Source organism: Lithobates pipiens, unplaced genomic scaffold (genome assembly GCF_037356315.1).
Source record: "Lithobates pipiens isolate NorthernLeopardFrog02 unplaced genomic scaffold, aLitPip1_a1.2 Scaffold_13, whole genome shotgun sequence".
Lineage (NCBI taxonomy): Eukaryota > Metazoa > Chordata > Amphibia > Anura > Ranidae > Lithobates > Lithobates pipiens.
In genome coordinates this window covers 332,031,278-332,053,655 of record NW_027507718.1, presented here as the reverse complement: position 1 = coordinate 332,053,655, position 22,378 = coordinate 332,031,278, and the positions used below count along the sequence as shown (strand labels likewise).

Here is a 22,378-nt window from a genome sequence, read left to right as displayed (position 1 = left end):
CAGCAGAGACTGGAGTATCTGTACATAGGATGATAATAAGCCGTACGCTCCATAGAGTTGGGCTTTATGGCAGAGTGCCTAGAAGAAAGCCATTACTTTCAGCAAAAAAGAAAATGACACATTTTGAGTTTGTGAAAAGGAATATGGGAGACTCCCAAAAAGTATGGAGGAAGGTGCTCTGTGCTGATGAGAGTAAAATTGAACTTTTTGGCCATCAAAGAAAATGCTATGTCTGGCGCAAACCCAACACATCACCCAAAGAACACCATCCCCACAGTGAAACATGGTGGTGGCTGCATCATGCTGTGGGGATGTTTTTCAGCAGTTGGGACTGGGAGGCTGGTCAGAGTTGAGGGAAAGATGGATGGTGCTAAATACACGGATATGCTTGAGCAAAACCTATACCACTCTGTGTGTGATTTGAGGCTAGGACTGAGGTTCACCTTCCAGCAGAACAATGACCCCAAACACACTGCTAAAGCAACACTTGAGTCGTTTAACAAGTGCAAACCATCCAACTTGAAGGAGCTGGAGAAGTTTTGCAAGGAGGAATGGGCAAAAATCCCAGTGGTAAGATGTGGCAAGCTCATAGAGACTAATCCAAAGAAACTTGGAGCGGTGATAGCCAAAAAAGGTGGCTCTACAAACTATTGACTTTATGGGGGTGAATAGTTATGCACATTGACTTTTTCTGTTATTTTGTCCTATTTGTTGTTTGCTTCACAATAATAAAAAAAAAATCTTCAATGTTGTGGACATGTTCTGTAAATTAAATGATGCAAATCCTCAAACAATCCATGTTAATTCCAGGATGTGAGGCAACAAAACAAAAAATGGCAAGGGGTGAATACTTTTGCAAGGCAATGTAAAAACACAGGGGCACATGGCGGTGAGAAAAAGTAACCTAAACCAGCCAAAACAGTGTGCACACCCAGTAACACTTGCCTACCATCTGTAGTGCCCCAGCCTGCTAGAGACCACTACCACTAGCTGTTCCCAAATTTGCCAACAAAGGGTCAACCACTGGTGCCTACCTGTGTCCCGCTCATGCCTGCATCTCTGGGAGCCTGGGCAGATGAGAGAGCATCGTCCTCTTGTATCCTGGACCTTCCTTTTGGCGTTCATGCTGTCCCCTGCAGCCACATCCAGGATAATGGAACCAGCTAGCCAAACTTCCCAAGCCTTTAAGGGGTTGGACAAAAAGCTGGTGACATTACCCTGCCCCTGAATGAAATGCCGCGTCTTCCGAGTCAAGTAGCCTCCAGCCACGGGTACACGCCCCCCCCCCCACGTCGGAGAAACCAAGGGGGTGGTGCATCATGCCTCTCTCCCCGCCTGGACTCAGAAGCTTGAATCTGGGTCACCTCCTATCTGCAGCCTAAAGAGGGTTTCCCGCGGTTGTATGTCTGACCTCCTCCACCCAGCAATTCGCTAAGGGGGCACTCACCCCTGCAGCAGCCATGGGATGCATGGCCCAGCTCAGCCCATGGGAGATTGAGCCTCCGGCGGTCCCCCCAGCAACATGTCTCCTCCGGATAGAGGAAACACTAAGACTGACCCGGGACCTGAGGGACCGCTCTTTAACCACTTAAGCCCCGGACCAACTGTCAGCCTAAGGACCAGAGGTCTTTTTACAATTTCTCACTGCGCTGCTTTAACTGGCAATTGCGCGGTCATGCAATGTTATACCCAAACGAAATTTGTGTCCTTTTCTTCCCACAAATAGAGCTTTCTTTTGATGGTATTTTATTGCCTCTGCGATTTTTTTTTTTTTTTTACGATATAAATGGAAAAAGACTGAAAATTTTGTTATAAGAAAAATCGAATAAACTCAATTTTAGTCATACATTTTGGCCAAAATGTATTCAGCCACATGTCTTTAGTAAAAAAAAAAAAAAAAAAAAAAAAAATGTCAATAAGCGTATATTTATTGGTTTGCGCAAAAGTTATAGCGTCTACAAACTAGAGTAAATTTTCTGGAATTTACACAGTTTTTAATTGGAACACAGACACCCCAAGGAAATTGCTGATAGGCATGTTGAGCCCATTGAATATTTTTAATTTTTTTGTCCCAAGTGATTGAATAATGACACAAAAAAAAAAAGAAAAAAAAGTTTACAAAAAGTTGTCACTAAATGATATATTGCTCACACATGCCATAGTTCTATGTGGAATTGCACCCCAAAATATATTATGCTGCTTCTCCTGAGTACGGGGATACCACATATGTGGGGCTTTTTGGCAGCCTAGCCGCGTACGGCACCCTGAAAACCAATCACTGCCTTCAGGATTTCTAAGGGTGCATTTTTTTGATTTCACTCCTCACTACCTATCACAGTTTCGAAGGCCATAAAATGCCAAAATAACACAAACCCCCCCAAATGACCCAATTTTGGAAAGCAGACACCCCAAGCTATTTACTGAGAGGCATGTTGAGTCCATGGAATATTTTATATTTTGACACAAGTTGTGGGAATATTACAAACTTTTTTTTTTTTTTTTTTTTGCACAAAGTTGTCACTAAATGATATATTTCTGACACATGCTATGGGCATATGTGAATTATACCCCAAAATACATTCTGCTACTTCTCCTGAGTATGGGGATAAACACATGTGGGGGACTTTTTGGGAGCCTAGCCGCGTACAGGACCCCGAAAACCAAGCACCACCTTCAGGATTTAAATATAAAACGCTAAAAAAAAAAAAAAAACCTGTTAGCGATCACAGGGATCAGGCCTGCCTCTGCGATCGCTGCAGTTGTCCGTTTAGTGTTTTGTAAGTGACAGTGATCGATCGATACTGCACTTGGGTGGGCTGGGCGGAGGGGCAAAACGCAGGTGCTAGCAGGTATCTGGGCTAACAATGCATTTTTTTGGAACCCTAAACTGCTGGGGACGCTAGTATAGATCTGATCAGATCAGATATTGATCTGTTCAGATACTATACCACTATGGGAGGTGTATGCTTTGCGCGTGGGTGTTAGCAGTACTGGCATTAACCTAGTGCCGCCTGGGGTGACGTAGACTATCTGACCCTAAAATCTAATTGATATCACCCACCGGGTGATCAGGGGGTTAAACCTTTATTGGGTAATAAATGGTGGGTGTCCTGATGCTATAAAAAGCAAACTAACTAACCAGCGTCACCCGTAACACTTATATGGTGATCGCTGGTGAAAAGGTTAACTCTAGGGGCAATCAGGGGGTTAAATCCTTTATTAGGTAGTATATGGGGGTACCTAATGCTATAAAAACCTGGCAGTGAACCTAAAAAAAAAAACGGCTACCTAGCGGCACCAGTGACACTAATGCAGCGATCAGAAAAACTATCGCTTAGTGACACTGGCAAAAGGGGGTGAAATGGTTACCTGGGGGGCAATCAGGGGGTTAAACCTTTATTGGGGGGGTAGGGGGCTACCCTGGACCTAACACTAACTGCCCTGACAGTTTTTACAGTTACAACTGACACTAAATGCAGTGATCAGTAAATAAATGCAGTGACACTGACTGGAGGGGAGGGGGGGTGATCAGGGGGTGACTGGGGGTGAAAATGTGCCTATGTGTACCTACATGTCAGTGTAGTGTTGGTGCACTTACTAGGATGTCTTCTCTCCTCGCCGTCCGGTCAAAAAAAGACTGCCCCGAGGAGAGTGACATCACTTCCTCCTGCCTGTGTTTACACTACATTCGCCAGGAGCGATCGAGAGGGGATGGCCAGAAACCAACGGCCATCCCCTCATCGCGTATTGCTCCTGAAGCGAAACGGACCGCGGCAGCCAGCAGGAGGGGGTCCGATCGGACCCCCCACCCACTGGAAGGCAGGCACGTGCGGGTACGTGCTTGTGCCTGTCCGTGCCATTGTGCCGACGTATAATTACATGCGGCGGTCCTAAAGTGGTTAAAGAAATTATTGGCAATGTGTTTCCTGTGTGTGAGGAGGAGCTCCATTCCTTAAGGGCTGACCTGGAAGACGACTGGGGGAAAATTACAAAATTTTCTGGCAGAAACTAAAAACAGTAATTAAATACCACCAAAAGAAAGCTCTATTTGAGGGAAGAAAATTATAAAAAATTAATTTGGGTACAGCGTTCCATGACCGCACAATTTTCATTCAAAGTGTGACAGCGAGAAACCTGAAAATTGACCTGGGCAGGAAGGGGGTGAAAGTGCCCAGTGTTGAGGTGGTTAATCACTGGTAGTTTTACATTTTTTGCTAAAAAAACAAAAAGACCGGAAAAAAAAAATGTTTTTCTTTTTTTATTCTGTAAATAAGTAATTTTTCTCCTTGACTGATGGACACTGATAGGCGACACTTATGAGTAATGATGGGTGGCACTGAAAGACAGCACTGACTTGCATCACTAATGGGCACAGTTGGGGCTGCACCGATTATCAGTACCCTGATTATCTGTACAGGTTTCCCCTGTGAGGAAATGGCATTAATCGGCTCTCCCCACCTCACACTCTGTCAGATTGGACACAGCTGATCACATCGGTAAAGAGCCTCGTCATTGGCTCTTTACCGAGATCAGGGTTGCGCTGTGCTCCAGTGATACAGCGTGCCCGCGATCGCCATGCTGCGTAGTAAGACTGGAGCGACGTCATATGACATCATCCCAGAACACCACAGCATCCCGTTCGCTGTCATTTGTCTATACAGCAGGCGGGAGGTAGTTAATGAAATATGTATAAGGTGTGATCTAACAGAAGTTGGGTAAAATGTTTATTTTTGATGCTGTTTAAAGTGGTTGTACACCCTGTAAAACCTATATTAAGGCTTACCTGTAGGTGCTTGAAATATCTCCTAAACTTCCACGGTTTAGGAGATATTTACAAAAATGTCGCATTTGAGCGCATGTGCACTTTAGAAAGGGCACATTGTGTCGTTTCTAATAGGGGTCATGCTGTGACTGGCGGCTCCCACGTGCATGAGTGACGTCACGCGACTCCGGCCAGTGCCACAGCCGGAGTTCGCAGCCCCGGAAGGAAGAGGGGTTGAAGATGGATGCTCGCTGCTAGTGGGACAGCAGTGACATCGCAGGCTTCGGTTTCAGGTAAATGGCACAAAATGGACTGCTACCTTTGCAGGGAAATAAAGAGAAAGTAAAACTCACCAGGGCTTACTTCCGCTTAAAAAAATGTATAGCTCCTAGCGCTGCTAACTCTTTAATTATATATGCACTTTGGTGTGCACTGAAGAGCTAGGCACATATGGAACAGCTTGTCTGGGAAATGTATTAATACCCTTTGTGGCACTGGTAATATGTATTTCTGTTAAGGCAAATGGTCAACCTGAATATTTATTGTTCTTTAACCAATCCTTGGGGAGGTGTGCCCAGTAAGTGGATGAAGAGCACATAAATAGTCTGAGGCCTGGAGCAGGTCAGAGAGAGCCCTGAGTCTAATCCAGGAGGAGTCTCCCCCTTATGGGTTCTGTCCCTCTGGGCAGAAAGCTGGATTGCATTTTTTGGAGCTAATCAAGGGAATTTCATCTAAGGACCTGGTCTGGAGCTCACTGAACAATGCCCAGTGGCCATTGGATAGGGTCTGGCTGTCCTGGGGCATGAGTATTAACCTTTCCCTCAATGAAGAGTGTCAGGTGGATAATGGAAGGAGCCATCTGATGATCCTGTAACATTTTGAAAACGGACCTGAGCTCAGAGTCCTAGTGACTGTGTGCCATTTCCTTTTCCGCCATCTGTCCTTGCTCCTGCATAGAGACTAATCAGGAAGGCTTAGCAAAGTGGAGTGTTCTCCTGCAGATGTTCAGTAAACGAGGGAGTATCCCATAACTTCCTATACCCCAAGCAGTTTAGCAACATAAATCCTAAAAAGACATCCCTTAGACTGAATACTGAGCCAGGGTAAATTAATTGTTGCTGTGTGTCTGGTTGCCTCTGCACTAATCCTGGGAAACGACTGAATAAAAATTTCACGGGTAGCACTACATACAGAAAACATCACGTAGTTAGTTTCTTTACTATTTAACTTTAGAGTCTATACAAATGGCATGTAATGTAATAAATTATATTTATTCCACTAGACAATATCAATTTTACAAGCACTTTTTTCAGCATAAAACTTATTTTAAAACCTCAACAAGACACAAATTCATATAGAAAACCATAGAAAAACCATCAAGAACAACAAAGCCAATGGCAAAAGCCTGAACAGAGGTCCAATGAGGTGGCTCCAGTCATCAATTGACCCGTTGGACTGCAGTTCTTTAAAATCTTGCATACATTTCCTACTTCAGGTGAACTTTTAGTACAATTTTTTACAGATACAATATGTATAAATTTTTATAAAGGTTCATTTTGTTGCATGTGTTAAGACGTTTGCATACCACAAAAAGAAAATTAAGGTAATATGCCCAATGTCTTCTTGATCATAAGCTGTGCAATATTTCAACTGCTTTCAAAGAAAGCCTTTAGTAATATATCTGCTGCCAGGCTGGGGGACAGGACACCAGTGAGGACCTGCCCCTCCAGGAGAGGTAGCTTATCTTTAACAGCAGGATGGTTCCTAAAATGTAAGAGAACGTTCTCCTGAATTACATTCCACATCCACACCTTCTGCTGAGCCCTGCGCTTGCTTAGTAGTTCCGCACTTTCCAGCATGGTGCTCTGAAAGTCTGTTATTTTCTTCCACAGTTCTGGGATCCCTTCTCCGGTCTTAGCAGATATGCGAACAACCTGAAACAGAAATTGAGAGTAAATGGTACTATCTTCTCCAATGCAGCTAAATCAAGTAGAACTATATGGACATACATACTTCATAAGCAATAATTACTGCTCTGTAATATCAGGTGCAGTAAGCCCATAACCAAACAGGCATGACAGCTGCATACAGTGGAACTAAACTCAAGTAAAAATTTGCTGTTATAGGGAAAGTATAGAAATTGTAATTATGTCCAAGCAGTACCCAAAAAAAATTTGGGTGAAATTCCTCCTAACAACAGTGCACTTACTTGTAGATGAGGGTGCCTAAGCACTACTATGCCTACAACCCTATAGCTGTATATCTGCAACGTGGGATTAAAGGTACTGCTACCTCTGACTGCTAGTTTGAGGCGATTTGGAGTGAAGTTTGGAGAGGTTACTACTGTGCTGCTCATTTTTGTTCCTGTTGGAAGCTACGACATGAAGAAGTAACTCTATCAAGATGGCCACCACCACACAGACACTGTGCAGAAGATGACAGGGTCAAGGTAAATCAGTAAATCAGTTCAGGCGAGAGATGACCAGGGAGTGCACTAGGAGCTTTGTGGTGTCTTTGGTTAGAAAGGGACGTAGTTTGGAAATGTTGCGACACTTGAGGTGGCAATATTTGGAAAGTGATTGGATGTGGGGCCTAAAGCATAGATCAGAGTCCGGGATTACACCTAGAATCTTGGCAAGCCGGGATGGGCTGATAGTTGTGCCACTGATCTTGACAGAGAGAAATCAGAGGAAGAGGCACTTGGGGGAAAAAAATTATGAGGTCAGTTTTGGATGAAATGGAGTTTGAGGAAATGGTGTGACATCCAGACTGATATGTCTGTTATTAAATTAGTGATATGTGAGGAGACTGAAGGAGTGAACTGACGGGTAGAGAGAGAAAATTGGGTGGTATTGGAAGCTATGTGAGGCTATCAGCTGAACCAGGAAGGAGATGTAGATTGAGACTAGGAGAGTTCCATAAACGGAACCTTGGGAGACCCCAAAGAAAGGAAGAGGGGAGAAAGAAGTAGAACTGTAAGTAACGCTAAAGGTGTGGTTGGATAAGTAGGAAGAGAACCAGCAAAGAGTACAGTGACTGAGACCAAAGGCATGGAGTTTGTTTTTGAGGAGGAGGTGGTCAACCGTATCAAAGGCAGCACTAGGTCCAGGGGTAGGGGTACAGAATAGTGTCCATTAGTTTTGGCCGTTAGTAGATCATTTGTTAGTTTTAGGAGGGCAGATTTTGTGGAGTGTTTTGCGGCCGAAATCCAGACTAAAGGGGAGCAAGAAGGTTATTCTTGGGGAGGTGGTCGCTCAGTCGGTTGTAGACCAGACATTCAAGGAGTTTGGATAAAAAGTCTGATTGCACATCACTGCTACACTGCCTAGTAAAGATTTTGTGGAACCAAACTTTGTATTTATAGCAATACAGGCCTTTTAAACACAGAGAACAAAAGGAGAGCAGTAACAACCCAAACCATCTACATCACTAACCATTTTGTTTACATAGGATATCAAGCATTGTATATCAACGACAAATCATGTTAACCGAGGGCTTGGCAAATCTGAATAGTACTTCAGTGATCTATAATATTGATGTAAACATGTGCTGAGCTCACAATGTACACCTTAACAAAAACATTTAAGCCAAATTATAATAAAATCTGTATATGATAATCATCTAATTATTGTTGGCTCTTTACTGTTGCACGGAAGATAGACTGTACAGGTTATCACATTATACAGATATTTATAGGCGTGAGAAAACATTTATGAACTACACTGGAATCATTTGGTTTGTGGCGTAAATGGCTCCTATTGATATGATATTTATCCACGACATTATAATGGCTCATGTCAATGGGCGCTGTGTATTGCACTCCAAATGCAGGTCAGCAAAATCTCAGTGACTCCGGGATTGAGCAGTGCACATGGCAGTTCAGAGGCTGCATTATGACCTGCTTCCTGCTCAATATCACTAGTCAGAGGAATTCCGTATAGCTTTACAGCCCAATTTCTGGCCATAGTTTCATTAAGAACCACCTTTGCTAAGCATTTGCGCCAGTGTGTACTGTTCAGTTACAAATCAGTGGAATTTTTCTGACCTGCGTTTAAGGTGCATTCCAAACACAAGTCAAACACAAAAGAAAACAATACCTGCGGATGAGAGCCCTAAAATAAATAAATAACACAGTATAATTAGTATATACACATTAGTATAAATTAGCTGAACGCAAAATACCTCCAACAGCTAACTGCATATCCCTATATCTAAATATAAGGGATTTCATAAACTTTATATCAATTCACTTGACTATTCAATACAATTCAAAGAAAAGCATTATTTTAGTTATAGGTTTTGAGGTAGTTTGGAGACTTCTCACTCACTTTGGTGGAGTGGCCGTGGACAGGAATTAAATCAAGCTCACTGCTGCATGTTTTAATGCCTTTGATTGTCATAATGCATTCTATAAGTCACCCGGCTAAGGGTTACAGCCATGATGTTTAGAATATGCATTGAATGAATTCAACGTTTAACCCCAAGCATTTAAAAAATGTGAAAATTTTTATATATTTGTTCAATAAAAAAAAGACAATGCAAATTGTTTTGTGTGTGTTTAATACAAAAGTCTGATCAGATGACATTTTAGGAGCCATTTGTACAGAAAACGTATAAGGGTTTACAAATATCTTCTCACAGCTGTATATAAAAATAACAGATTCTAAATGAAAGAAAAGAAGCCTCTTCTACTGCGCACTTAGGGATTGTTCACTTGAGTTCAACCAGCCTTTTGGGATACATATTTGCCTTAACATTGCTCATATGCTATAGCAATAGGACTTTCACGTTCAATAAATAACAGTGTCACACACATTGAAATTTATCTTCCATTACTTTACCTGAGGCTTCCAAATTTTAGAACGTTTTCTGAGCAACTTCAAAGCGCTAACATACTCCGCTTGAATCTTTCTTGCTGGTATTAGCAAATCCCCGTCAGCTTTTGTTATGACGACTAGGTCTGCCATCTCAACGATGCCCCTTTTGATGCCCTGCAGAGACAAAGAACATTGTTTACTTACTGCTACCTGCACAAAATGCAAGGAGCTACTGGAGGGGTGTTTCTATTACTCACACCTAGCCGAGAGAAAGCAGCTTTGTAAGAAGCAATCATGAAAATGATCCACTATGCAAATGCCTGTCTCCAAGTATTACATCTATGCAATGACGGACATTTTTTATATATTTATTAATTCTTGTAATGCAGAAAGATGATATATAATATATATATATATATATATTTTTTTTATTTTTTTTTTTTTTTCTATAAATTCTGTATTTTCAATTAGCTGAGAAAGTCAAAATTAATGAGATACATAAAGCATTCACCAGATCATACATACAGTGGATGTAAAAAGTCTACACACCCCTGTTAAAATATCAGGTTTCTGTGATGTAAAAAAAACAAGACAAAACATAAATAATGTCAGAACTTTTTCCACCTGTAATGTGACCTATAAACTGTGCATCTCAATTGAAAAACAAACTGAAATCTTAGGGTGCGAAGTAAAAATACAAAACTAAAATAATGTGGTTGCATAAGTGTGCACATCCTCTTATAACTGGGGATGTAGCGGTGTTCAGAATTAAGTAATCACATGCAAACTCATGTTTAAAGTGCCTCTGATAACTCCCAAATAAAGTTCAGCTCTTCTAGTAGGTCTTTCCTGACATTTTCTTAGTTGCATCCTACAGCAAAAACCATGGTCCGCAGATAGCTTCCAAAGCATCAGAGGGATCTCATTGCTAAAAAGGTATCAGTCAGGGAAAGGGTACAAAAGAATTTCCAAGGCATTAAATATACCATGGAACACAGTGAATGGTCATCATTAATTGGATAAAATATGGCACAACGGTGACATTACCAAGAACTGGACCTCCATCCAAAATTGATGAAAAGACGAGAAGAAAACTGGTCAGGGAGGCTGCCAAGAGGCCTACAGCAACATTAAAGGAGCTGCAGGAATATCTGGAAAGTACTGGCTGTGTGGTACATGTGACAACAATCTCCTGTATTCTTCATATATCTGGGCTATGGGGTAGAGTGGCAAGACAGAAGCCTTTTCTTATGAAGAAAAACATCCAAGCCCAGCTAAATTTTGCAAAAATACATCTGAAGTCTCCCAAAAGCGTGTGGGAAAATGTGTTATGGTCTGATGAAACCCAGGTTGAACTTTTTGGCCATAATTCCAAAAGATAGGTTTGGTGCAAAAACAACACTGCACATCACCAAAAGAACACTATACCCACAGTGAAGCATGGTGGTGGCAGCATCATGCATTGGGGCTGTTTTTCTTCAGCTGGCACAGGGGCCTAAGTCAATGTATATGGAATTATGAACAGTTCCGAATACCAGTCAATATTGGCACAAAAAACCTTCAGGCTTCTGCCAGAAAGCTGAACATGAAGAGGAACTTCATCTATCAGCATGACAACGACCCAAAGCATACATCCAGAACAACATAGGAATGGCTTCACCAGAAGATTAAAGTTTTGGAATGGCCCAGCCAGAGCCCAGACCTGAATTTGATTGAAAATATGTGGGGTGATCTGAAGAGTGCTGTGCACAGGAAATGCCTTTGCAATCTCACAGATGTGGAGTGTTTTTGCAAAGAGTGGGCAAATATTGCCAAGTCAAAATGTGCCATGATGATAGACTGAGTCTGAGTGCTGTAAAATCAAAAGGTGGTTCAACAAAGTATTAGTTTAAGGGTGTGCACACTTATGCAACCATATGATTTTTCTTTTTTTTTTACTTTCCTCCACCTAAAAGATTTCAGTTTGTTGTTCAACTGAGTTGTACAGTTTATAGGTCACATTAAAAAGGTGGAAAAAGTTCTGAAATGATTTATATTTTGTCTCATTTATTTACATGACAGAAACCTGACATTTTAACAGGGGCGTGTGGACTTTTTATATCCACTGTATATGAGGATATGAATACTTGTAAAGCTACTTGCACATAAGGTACATTATGAATACAATGAGGCAGAGCATATCAAGTTAGAAGCAATTCCTTCATCTCTCAGCAAAAGACTGATAAGCTGACGAGTAGAGAAAGTCCGTCCAATAGAACCAGGTTTTATGACATTGTCCTCCAGTGCCATTAGCGGAAGCTACATTCTCTTCCATAAGCTGTGTTTCCTTCATTTTGCGGAACCAAAAGCTAATTGATGGGGCAGTGGTTTGTTTCCATAACAGGGATACAGGTCTTTGAGGCATTTAAGAGATGGAAGAGAAGTGATTTCTTATAACGTTTGGTCGAGAGTGGAGCAAGGTGTAGGAGGAAAGCAGCCAGGTTATTTTGTACAATTACATTCTAAAGGGAAAACCCATCAGTAGGCAACCAATAACCTAAAAAGTAATTAAATGGTTAACTTAACCTGTACTTTTCCCATCTTGAAGATGTAATAAAATCATCCTAATATACAGTATAAAGAGATTTGATGGAAAGCAGACCTATACTCGGGCAAATCTGTGTTTTAGACAATGCAAAACAAGTCAGTTGAAGACAAAGCACTGACAGTAGGAATTCTGCAGTTGCTCTTTTGCCAGGGAGTTCATCGTTATCCATCACAGTGGTGTAGTAGATATCACTTTCACCTAGCAGTAAGAAGGATTGCTGGTTCAAATCCCAACCACGACAATACCTGCCTGGAGTTTGCATGTTCTCCCTGTGCCTGCGTGGGTTTCCTCCGGGTACTCCGGTTTCCTCCCACACTCCAAAGACATGCTGGTAGGTTAATTGGATCCTGTCTAAATTGTCCCTAATATGTATGAATGTGAGTTAGGGACCTTAGAGTGTAAGCTCCTAGAGGGTAGGGACTGATGTGAATGTACAATGTATATGAAAAGTGCTGCGTAAATTGACGGCGCTATACAAGTACCTGAAATAAATAAAAAATAAATCCCAAAGCACTGTAGAAATAGATGACAGTTAACATATTAGTGGAGGAACAAGGTATTGCTGGACAGCTCTACCTGTTATTACACCCCACCCTCTGAGCAGGCCATTCATATAATACCCCGAGCAGAACCTGCAGCAGATAGAATCTCTCGATAGGCTCCTGCAAGGATACAAAAAAATAGGATTTTTATAACAGCTTACCTGTAAAATCCTTTTCTTTGATGTACATCAGGGGATACAGAGCCATAGTAATAACTATGTGGGTTATATCGGCATACAAGGTGCTGGACACAGGCAAGCCCCTTAAGGCGTGTACTTCCCCCATATAACCCCTCCCATTACTGGGAGTCCTCAGTTTTGCAGCCAAGCAATAAAAGTGTATAAGATGAAGGGAGGGACCTCTGTGTCCCCTGATGTACATCAAAGAAAAGGATTTTACAGGTAAGCGGTTAGAAAAATCCTAGTTTCTTTTCTTACATCAGGGGACACAGAGCCATAGTTATAACTATGTGGGATGTGCAATATCAACTGAAGAGGGGAAGACAGACGAAAAAAACAGGAGGCCAGAGGACTCATACTGCAGCCTGCAGTGTATGCTGTGCCCAAAGGCAATATCCTCATGACCTTTAATATCGATTTGATAAAATCGGATAAACGTATGAACCGTTAAGGTAATAAGACCAAGTCGCGGCCTTACAGATCTGAGCCATAGAGGCCTGATGATGTACCACCCAAGAGGCACTAATCGCCCTGGATCAGTGTGCTCTTAATAGGAGAAGGAAGAATTTTGTTCTTTAAGCTGAAGCTTGAATAACCACTTGACAAACCCATTTGGAAAATAGTGGATATTGACGCTGCCTGTCCATATCTTGGACCCTCTGTTAGTACAAACAAAACCTGTGTTTTTCAAACCTGAGCGGTCGCCTTTAATTAGACTCTGATCACTCTTACTACATCAAGAGAATGTATTGCTTTCTCTTCCCCAGATAAGGCTCTGGGGAAAAAGGAAGAAAGAATAATATCTTGGTAAGAATTCCGGATGAGGACATAAAACCACCTCATCCTTAAGTGGTTGTAAACCCTTACAAACCACTTTGACCTACAGGTAAGCCTAGATTAAGGCTTACCTGTAGGTCCAAGAAATATCTCCTAAACCTATATGGTTTAGGAGATATTTGCCCGAAAACAGGCACCGCTGTCTACGGCGCATGTGCCGTAGACAGCGGCGCCCAGGTGCACTGAGCGCCGCATTCTCAGAGACGGAGCTGCTGCGCGTGTCGGCTCCCGTGCGCATGCGCGGGAGTGACGTCATCGCGGCTTCGCCGAATGACAGCGGTGGAGCTGCGAGATCCCACCAAGAAGATGGATGCGGCGGACTACAGGGGACAGCGGCGACTTCGCTGGCTCCTGTGTCAGGTAAGTGACACATAATGGACTACTATGCGATGCATAGTAGTCCATTATGCTTTGCCTTTGCAGGGAATGAAAGAGGAAGTAAACTCATCAGGGTTTACTTCCTCTTTATGCATGATGAAATATGGCTCTTACAAGACAGAGCCGTTAGTTCCGATACTCTTCTAGCAGAAGAAATGGCAAGCAGAAAAGATTATATTTCTTGTCAAAGAACCAAGGGAATCTGGTAAGGTTCAAACGGCTGATTTAACAAAGCCGATAAGACCAATTTTAAATCCTAAGGATTTAGAGGTACCTTGATAGGGGGAATAAACCGTGTTAACCCCTGAATAAGCTACGCACCAAGAGTGGGAAGCAGGAGGCCATATGAAAAGACATCGACACGGCCTGGATCTAGCTCTTGATAAAAGTCAAGGCCAACTTCATTTCATATCCCATATGCAGGAATCAGGAATCCTGCCTATTGACATACTTCCTGGGGTGCCAACCCTCGCATCCACTCCAAGAAGCCTATGCCTTCCAGAGTCTAAAGTAAGTTATTCTGGAAGCCGGCTTCCTGACATTAGTCAAAGTAGACACTACCGAAGGAAATCATCCACGATCTTTTATAGAGTGGGATTCAACAGTCAAACCTGTTAAACTCTTTGTCCGTAAGGTAGGATGAAATATCGGAACGTGTGCAAGAAAGGTCTGGCTATAATGGCAGAGTTCAAAGGACTCCTACTGACATCTTTATGATCTCGATAAATTAAAATCTTCTGGAACCCAGCTGGGGCCACCAGAATCGCCTCCTTTTGTTCCTGCTTAATCCTGCGGAGAAGGCGCTGAAGTAGCAGAACTGGAGGAAATGCATAGATCAGTGAAAACTGATCTCCTGGGAAGACTAATGCGTCTGTTCCGCCTATTAGCGGGCCCCTTGTTCAACATAAAGTTGTCGACCTGATTAATGAATCTGAACGCGAATAGGTCCATGTCCAGAGTACCCCATCTGACATATTGTTAGGAAGATGTTGGGGTGAAGAGATCATTCTCCCGGAAATAATTGTTGGCGTCTCAAGTAGTACGCCTGAAATATTAAAATTGCCGATAGGCAAGGAGTGTTGTGTTCTGCCAAAGCTAGAACATTATTCACCTCTTTTTGGGCTGTACGACTTCTTGTGCCTCCCCTGGTGACCGATGTAAGCCACCGCCGTGGCCCTGACAGACTGAATCCTGTCAGGGCAGTCCCGTAGTCTGACCGCCCAATTCTAGGGCCAGAAGTACTTCCTGAAACTTCCAAAAAAGTTGATAGGCAAGGTCCTCTAACCTGGACCATCTTCCCTGGAGAGAATCTTCTTCCAAGGTTGCTCCCCAGCCTAGAAGGCTGGGGTCTGTTAACACCTTCCAGGATAAAGAGATTTTCCCTCCTGCTGGATAACACCACCAATTTAGGCTCTGACCTACGTCGGGAGCCAAGCGAATTGGCAACAAACAAGGCCTGAATCTTCTTTATCCCAGACCGACAGGATGGTGTCTTGAAGCAGTCTTTGAATAAAACTGCGCGCAAGGGACAGCCTTAAAGGAAGCCACCATTTCCCCTAAAAATCTCCTGCAGCCGAATGAAGGAATTTTCCCTTATCCTGATAAGTTGAATTAGTCCTACAATGGAACCGATTCGCGTCTGGGGTAAGAATACCTACTTCTGTATGGTATCTATAACCAGCCCCAAGTAACCTCCTTGATGGTTTTAAAGGAGAATCTTCCTAGGCTGAGAATCCAACCTAGCGATTTCAGATATCTACAGCTGAGATCAGACTCTGGTTTTAGACCTGAGCCTGAATGATTTATTAAAAGTAGATCTTCTAATAGGCTAGGACCGTTATACCTTGAGCCCTTAACCTGGCTAAAGGAGGTGCCAGAATCTTTCAGAACACTCGTGGTGCTGTGGCTAGCCAGAATGGCAGTGCCATAACTGAAAAAAATAATTTTATATTTCAAACCGCAGAGATTTTTGGTAAGCGGGAAACTTGGAGATATGTAACTCCCCTCCTTGCAGGATGGACACAGCCGAATCGAATTATGAAAGGATCGCATGTTCAAGTGCTGATTCAGATCTCCGAGATCTAGAATGGCTCTTACTTCTCTGTTTGGCACTGGGACATTAAAAGGTTTGAGCCAAAACCCCCCCGTTTCCACTAAGGGAATCTCTGATATCACCGACTGGGATAACAGCTGATCCAGAAGACAGAAAGGGAGACATCTTTTTTTTCTTGAACCTTAGGAGCATTCCCTGAGGAGACGGACACTCTTGCATAAAGACTGCCGCATCAGCAGCCCCAAGGACCCCACAGGCAGCACCCAATCGGGGACCCTCAGATCGAAAGCCGACAGCCATCCGGGCTCATGGAACTCTAGATGTAACCTAGAGGAAAAAAAAAAAAAAATCGCAGAAATCCCTCTGCTCTTAACATTGTTCCTGCCAGACCTTGAGAATCGCAGGACCTTTCAAACCCTCACTCAAACGAGTGGGAGTGCTCCTTCATGAGAAGGCCTTAGCATTCTGCTTTTGGGCTCTCTGCCCCCAAGATTCTGGTGCTTCACTTGGGAACTTTCTCCTGAACCTGACCAATGAGACTATCGAGACTGCCTAAAGGCAGATGCCCCAGGCATAGCAGAGGCTGAACGATTAAAGGAGACATGTTTAACCTCCTTTTACTGGTAAAGAGAGCTTTACCCTTTTTGGATATACTTATCCACTCTAAATAGCCGTACCCCAGGAAGGGACACTAACTGACTAAGGGTTTCACATGGTGTTTCAGCTGATTAATATTTCAGCCCCTGACCTCTGCAAGAATGCACTAGTCCAAGTATAAGCCACGAGGCTTAAACGATCTAGTCCTTCATAGCATCTGTGAGACATGGTGCATCAAATACACCAGCCCCTTGCCGGGCCTGCTGATCAGGCAGAATTTTCAGGTATCTCACACCTGTTCTTTAACCCCTTGGAGTCCACATCTTCCAATGCATTGGCGTGACTCAAAATGTGCTCCACCACAATAGTGGAGCAGACGTTAAAGGGTTAATGGACTGAGATACTCCAATTGAAGCCTGTCTTTAAAAGGAAAATCCAACCTTAACTTGCTGGATCCTTTAACATCAGTGCATTATCCACTGGACATGCGAGATTCTGCTCACTGAGGTGATTGCAGCATTAATAGCTGAAACCCCCTATTTCTTCATAGAAATATTGCCATTCAGAATACATAGCTATGCATGAATAGGAACAAACATCCCCAGGTGGGGGAGGTTCAAATGAACCTTATTAGAAGTAGAAAAAAGGAGGAGTGGGTGCTGTGTCGGTCGGTAAATTACAGAGAAAAGGATTTTACGGTGAGTACAAAAATCCTATTTTCTCTTATATTCACCGACCGACACAGCTCCTCTCTGTAACTACATGGGACATCCCCAAGCAGTGCCAAACGAGGGGTGGGAAAAAAACGCATTAAAAACTTCATCCACCATGGCAAGTGGGAACTAGTGAAACTAAACCCACAAAAAAACAGCAGTGTGTAGAAACTCCTCAACAGGAGTGATCTCCCAGACCGCAACCTTGCGGAAGTAATGTAACAGTGCAATAAACGAAACAGTACTGTGTTTTTATTGAAAAACCAGGGAAAAAACTCAATAGCAACTACACAGCCGCCTGCAAAACTTTGTGGCCAAAACTAGCATCAGCCGATGCACTGACGTCTACCTTGTAAAACTTGGTAAACGTATGGACAGACGACCAGGTCGCCGCCTTACACACCTGAGCGACAGGCGCTTGGTGTCAGAAGGCCCAAGACGTTCTGATTGCTCTTGTAGAGTGGGCCGTGACTGGAAAGGGAGGCACCTTCCCCTTCAAGGCGTAGGCTTGGACTACAATCTGTCTGATCTACCTGGAAACGGTGGCTGACGAGACCGCCATACCCTTCTTAGGACCAGCCACCGAAAAACAAACAGCGAGTCTGACTTCCGAAAGGAAGCTGTGACAGACAAGTACACCTTCAGAGCCCTAACCACATCGAGAGCGTGAAGAGCCACCTCTTTGGGGTGCTTCGGCTCAGGACACAACGATGGCAATACAATGTCCTCATTGATATGAAATGCCGAGACCACTTTCGGTAGAAAGGACGGTTGTGGACGCAACACCACCTTATCCCTGTGGATGACCAGATAAGGCGACTTGCAGGACAAGGCCGCCAGTTCCGAAACTCTCCTGGCTGATGTGATGGCCACTAGAAAGACCACCTTCTGTGAAAGGGTCAACAGAGGAATCTCCCTGATATTCTCAAACGGCGGCTTCTGAAGCGCCGACAACACCAGGTTCAAATCCCACGGAGGCAACGGAGGATGCACCGGAGGGACTACATGGCGCACCCCCTGAACAAAAGTACTCACTAGTGAGTGAGACGCTAGGGGTCACTGAAAAAAGACAGCCAAAACTGAAATTTGCCCCTTGATGGTGCTCAACGCCAACCTCTGGTCTACACCTTGCTGAAGAAACAGCAGGAACCTGGATATAGAGAAGGACCGCGGATGCCACCCTTTCTCCTCGCACATGGAGATATAGGCCTTCCAAGCACGATGGTATATCTTCCTGGAAGAAGATTTCCGCACTTTCAGCATAGTCGGAATCACTGAGTCCGACAGACCCCGGTTCCTCAATACCTGGCTTTCAACAGCCAGGCCATTAAAGCCAGCAATGGTAAAGCAGGGTGAAAGATTGGACCTTGACATAGGAGGTCCTCTCGCAATGGCAGCGTCAGGGAGCGTCTGCCACCAGACGCACCAGGTCTGCGTACCAGGCCCGCTGAGGCCAATCTGGGGCAATCAGGATTACCGGAATCCCCTCGGCTTCCACTCTCCGAAGCAGACGTGGCAACAGTTTCAGCGGAGGAAAGGCGTAGATCAGCTGGTACTGATCCCACTGAGCCACCAGCTCGTCTGACGCGTCTGCCCATGGATCTCTTGTCCTGGACACGAATCTCGGGACCTTCCGATTGAGCCGGGAGGCCAATAGATCCACATCTGGGCCTCTTACGTGCACCTTTCCTGCCACGTGCCGCCTCTATCTTAGCAACATAGGAGTCAAGGAACGTCGTCAGGGTGTCCATGCGCACCGCACTAACCGCAGGTGACCCGGTTGCTATAGCCTGGATTTCGGGGGAAGAAACACCAGTTTCTGAAGCCATGCTGACCCTATCCTGTCTGCCACCTGCAAGGGGACTTAAAGAGGAGGGCCGGTTTAAAAAAATAAATAAAATTAAAAGTCAGCAGCTGCAAACACTGTAGCTGCTGACTTAATAAACACACTTACCTGTCCAGGGCGCCCACGATGTCGGCCGCCCGAGGCTGACCCGTCCCTCGGCGCCGCCATTTCAACTAAGGGAAACAGGCAGTGGAGCCTTGCGGCTTCACTGCCCGTTTCCTACTGCGCATGCATGAGTCGCACAGTGCTTTGTGAATGGGGCGCGCTGTGTTCTGGGACACACAGTTCCCAGAACACACAGCGCCCCATTCCCCAGAAGACACCGCACAGAGGAGAGAAGAAAGAAGATGATCTCCGCAGAGGAGGAAGAGGCAGATTAGGATGATGTGCCTAGCAACAGGCATTTCTGGTAAGTTAAAAATTTTTTTTTTTTTTAATGATTTTTTTATGTATTTTTTTTTTCAGGGTGGCCTTCCACTTTAAGACAGTGAAGGTCCCTCCCTCCTGCTGCCGCCGCCGCGTGGGGGGGGGGGGGAGGGGTACTTAGCGCTAGACTCACCACCCTGGGGCATTCTGTGAATGCCAACAATAGTGCCTGTAGTCCCTAGGATGTTCCCAGATGCAGAGAGGAGAAAAAACTGTGTCAGCAGCAGCAGCTTTAACAGCAGTGCAACTATCTGTAGAACAGCTTCAGCGTTCAGCACAGAGCCATCCAGTATCCCACACACACAGTGGATACAGGAAGTAACAAGAGAAAGCACGTCATGCTGTCACAAGAGGCCAGCGGTGAAGAAAGCATTCAGGCTTTCACAAAATGGCTGCCGATGTAATCAATAGGAATCCTAAGGAAAATGGCTGCTGAAGCTCCGCAGGGGAATCTATAGCTTTCCCAAATCCAAGATGGCTGCTGGAACGGCGCCATGCAGTGAAGAGAGCAAAAATAAAAATGAGCTGCCTACTGACAGGCAGGCAACCTCCACAAAAACTGCTTTTTTGGGACCCCCAAACCTGGACCAGGACTGAACAGCAACCACACAGAGCCCCCACAGGCGAGAAACAGCGACCCCCCACACACACCGCCCTCAGCGCATGCAGACATCCCCATCAGAGGGGGAAGGGAGGTGTGATAGGGACTGGGGAGAGAAAATAAGGAGGTGAGGTGGCCCCCGAATCGACCCCCCAGGGAATACCCAGCTGCTCCCCCCATCGAAGCAGGGAGAGCTGTACTTACCAGTCCTGAAGAGCTGGGAGACATACCATCACAGACCTACACCTGCGCAGTTACAGGGTAGCTGTTGGCCTCGGTATACTGTGATCCAGACATCAGTAGCCCGGTCATATGTATACCCCGGAGCATTGAAGCTCACAACCACCTCTGGAGCATGAGGTATGATGTGGCCTGCCGAGCCGTAGCTGCGGCCTGCTCACGCTCGATGGCCAGACTGGGGAGACTACAAGGATATCATTAACCAGCCTGTCACCTAGCCGGCAGTCGATAGAAGATCTCAGGATCTCTCATCTTGCACAAAAAACAGCAACCCTGCAGTAAAAATATGGACCGAGAGGCCTGCAAGGTTTCCTAGGTCATTCTCCTTGCTAGGCGAAATAAAAACTGAAGCTGAGGCCTGCAGGGTTTCCTAGGTCCTTCTCCTTGCTAGGCGAAATAAAAACTGAAGCTGCTAGCAGCAGGAGGAGGGTTGATAGCCCCCCCAGGGCGGGATTAAAGTTCTGTGTATTGTGTAACAATTTTGCCTAGTTTCTTCTAATGGCAGGCTATACAACCCATGTAGTTACAGAGAGGAGCTGTGTTGGTCTGTGAATATAAGAAAAACAATCCTCGCCCTTCACAATGCTTTAAAGTACTGGATACCAGGGCCCAGCTCTTTAAAGTATTCGCAAGCAAAACCTTGTGTCTTCAGATGACGAGGCCCGGGTAGCATTCATTTAGTCCAATACGGAGACATCAGAATGGATCCGGTCAGGATGGCTGGCTCTCAAAGGATTACTGCCCGTGGAGCTCGGCACAACACATCCTTACACGTGCCCAACGCCTTAGACACTGGGAAAAAAAAGAGGGGTTATATGGGGGGAAGTACACTCTTTAAGGGGCGTGCCAGTGTCCCGCACCTGATACGCCGATATAACCCACATAGTTATTACTATAGCTCTGTGTCCCCTGATGAAAGAAATTAAATGAAATGCATTTAGGTATCATATGTGCAGAAGGGCCTAAGCGGATTCTCTTCGGGAATGACATACTAAAGTTGTGTGTAATTGGGGCAGCACTAGAATTTGAAGAGCGCAAATGGAGTTCTTAATTAAATGTACAAAACACTATTCAATAAAGCTGTCGTTACCCCTCTTGATAAAGTATTACACCAAACTCATGAAGCATTTGAGCCACTTTTGGTTTTGACAGCAACTCATGCATCAAATTCAGATTTCTAAAGTTCTAAAATGCTCCACGTTTACATTGTTTCATGTTGGATGTGCAACTTTTACACTGTGTTGCACTGAATGCGCCAAATGTAAAAGTCGAGTTAATTAAGACCAACTCTCTTTTGGCGTACTGAGGGAAAAACTGTCTCAGACATATGTTGTAAAATTGCCTCACGTGCATTCTAAAAGTGGTGCAACATAAACCAAATTCAAGTACAAGTTCTAGACAGGCATATGAATTTGGCGCATGCTTTACAACTTTTAGGGCTCGTTTACACTTCAAAATGTTGCACTGGACATGCTTTTTTAAAGCACTCTGAATGTCAAAGCACCTGTTACTAAATAAAATAGTAAGCTTACAGTCCTGTTTGTATATTGTGTTTGCTTTGCTGCAGTGTCTTGAAAAAGTATTCATACCCCTTGATATTTTCCACATTTTGTCATGTTACAACCAAAAACGTGCATGTATTTTATTTGAATTTTATGTTATAGACCAACACAAAGTGGCATATAACTGTAAAGTGGAAGGAAAATGATAAACAGTTTTCAATTTTTTTTACAAATAAATATCTGAAAAGTGTGGCATGCATTTGCATTCAGCTCCGTTTATTCTGATACCCCCAACTAA

At 44.2% G+C, this 22,378-nt stretch overlaps 1 protein-coding gene across 4 annotated transcripts in view; it reads right to left on the bottom strand.

Annotated features, from left to right (window-relative positions):
• Window positions 1–6,014: 6,014 nt before the first annotated feature.
• The window catches only part of MMAA (metabolism of cobalamin associated A), a 46,768-nt gene continuing 30,404 nt past the window's right edge, over window positions 6,015–22,378 (bottom strand). For all 4 annotated transcript variants that reach the window (XM_077476982.1, XM_077476985.1, XM_077476984.1 and 1 more), the window contains 2 exons: window positions 9,604–9,753; window positions 6,015–6,696 (listed from right to left, as the gene is read on the bottom strand). In XM_077476982.1, the coding sequence (XP_077333108.1) occupies window positions 6,409–6,696; window positions 9,604–9,753 (438 nt within the window). In that variant the 3' untranslated portion in view covers window positions 6,015–6,408. The remainder of the gene's footprint in view (window positions 6,697–9,603; window positions 9,754–22,378) is intronic.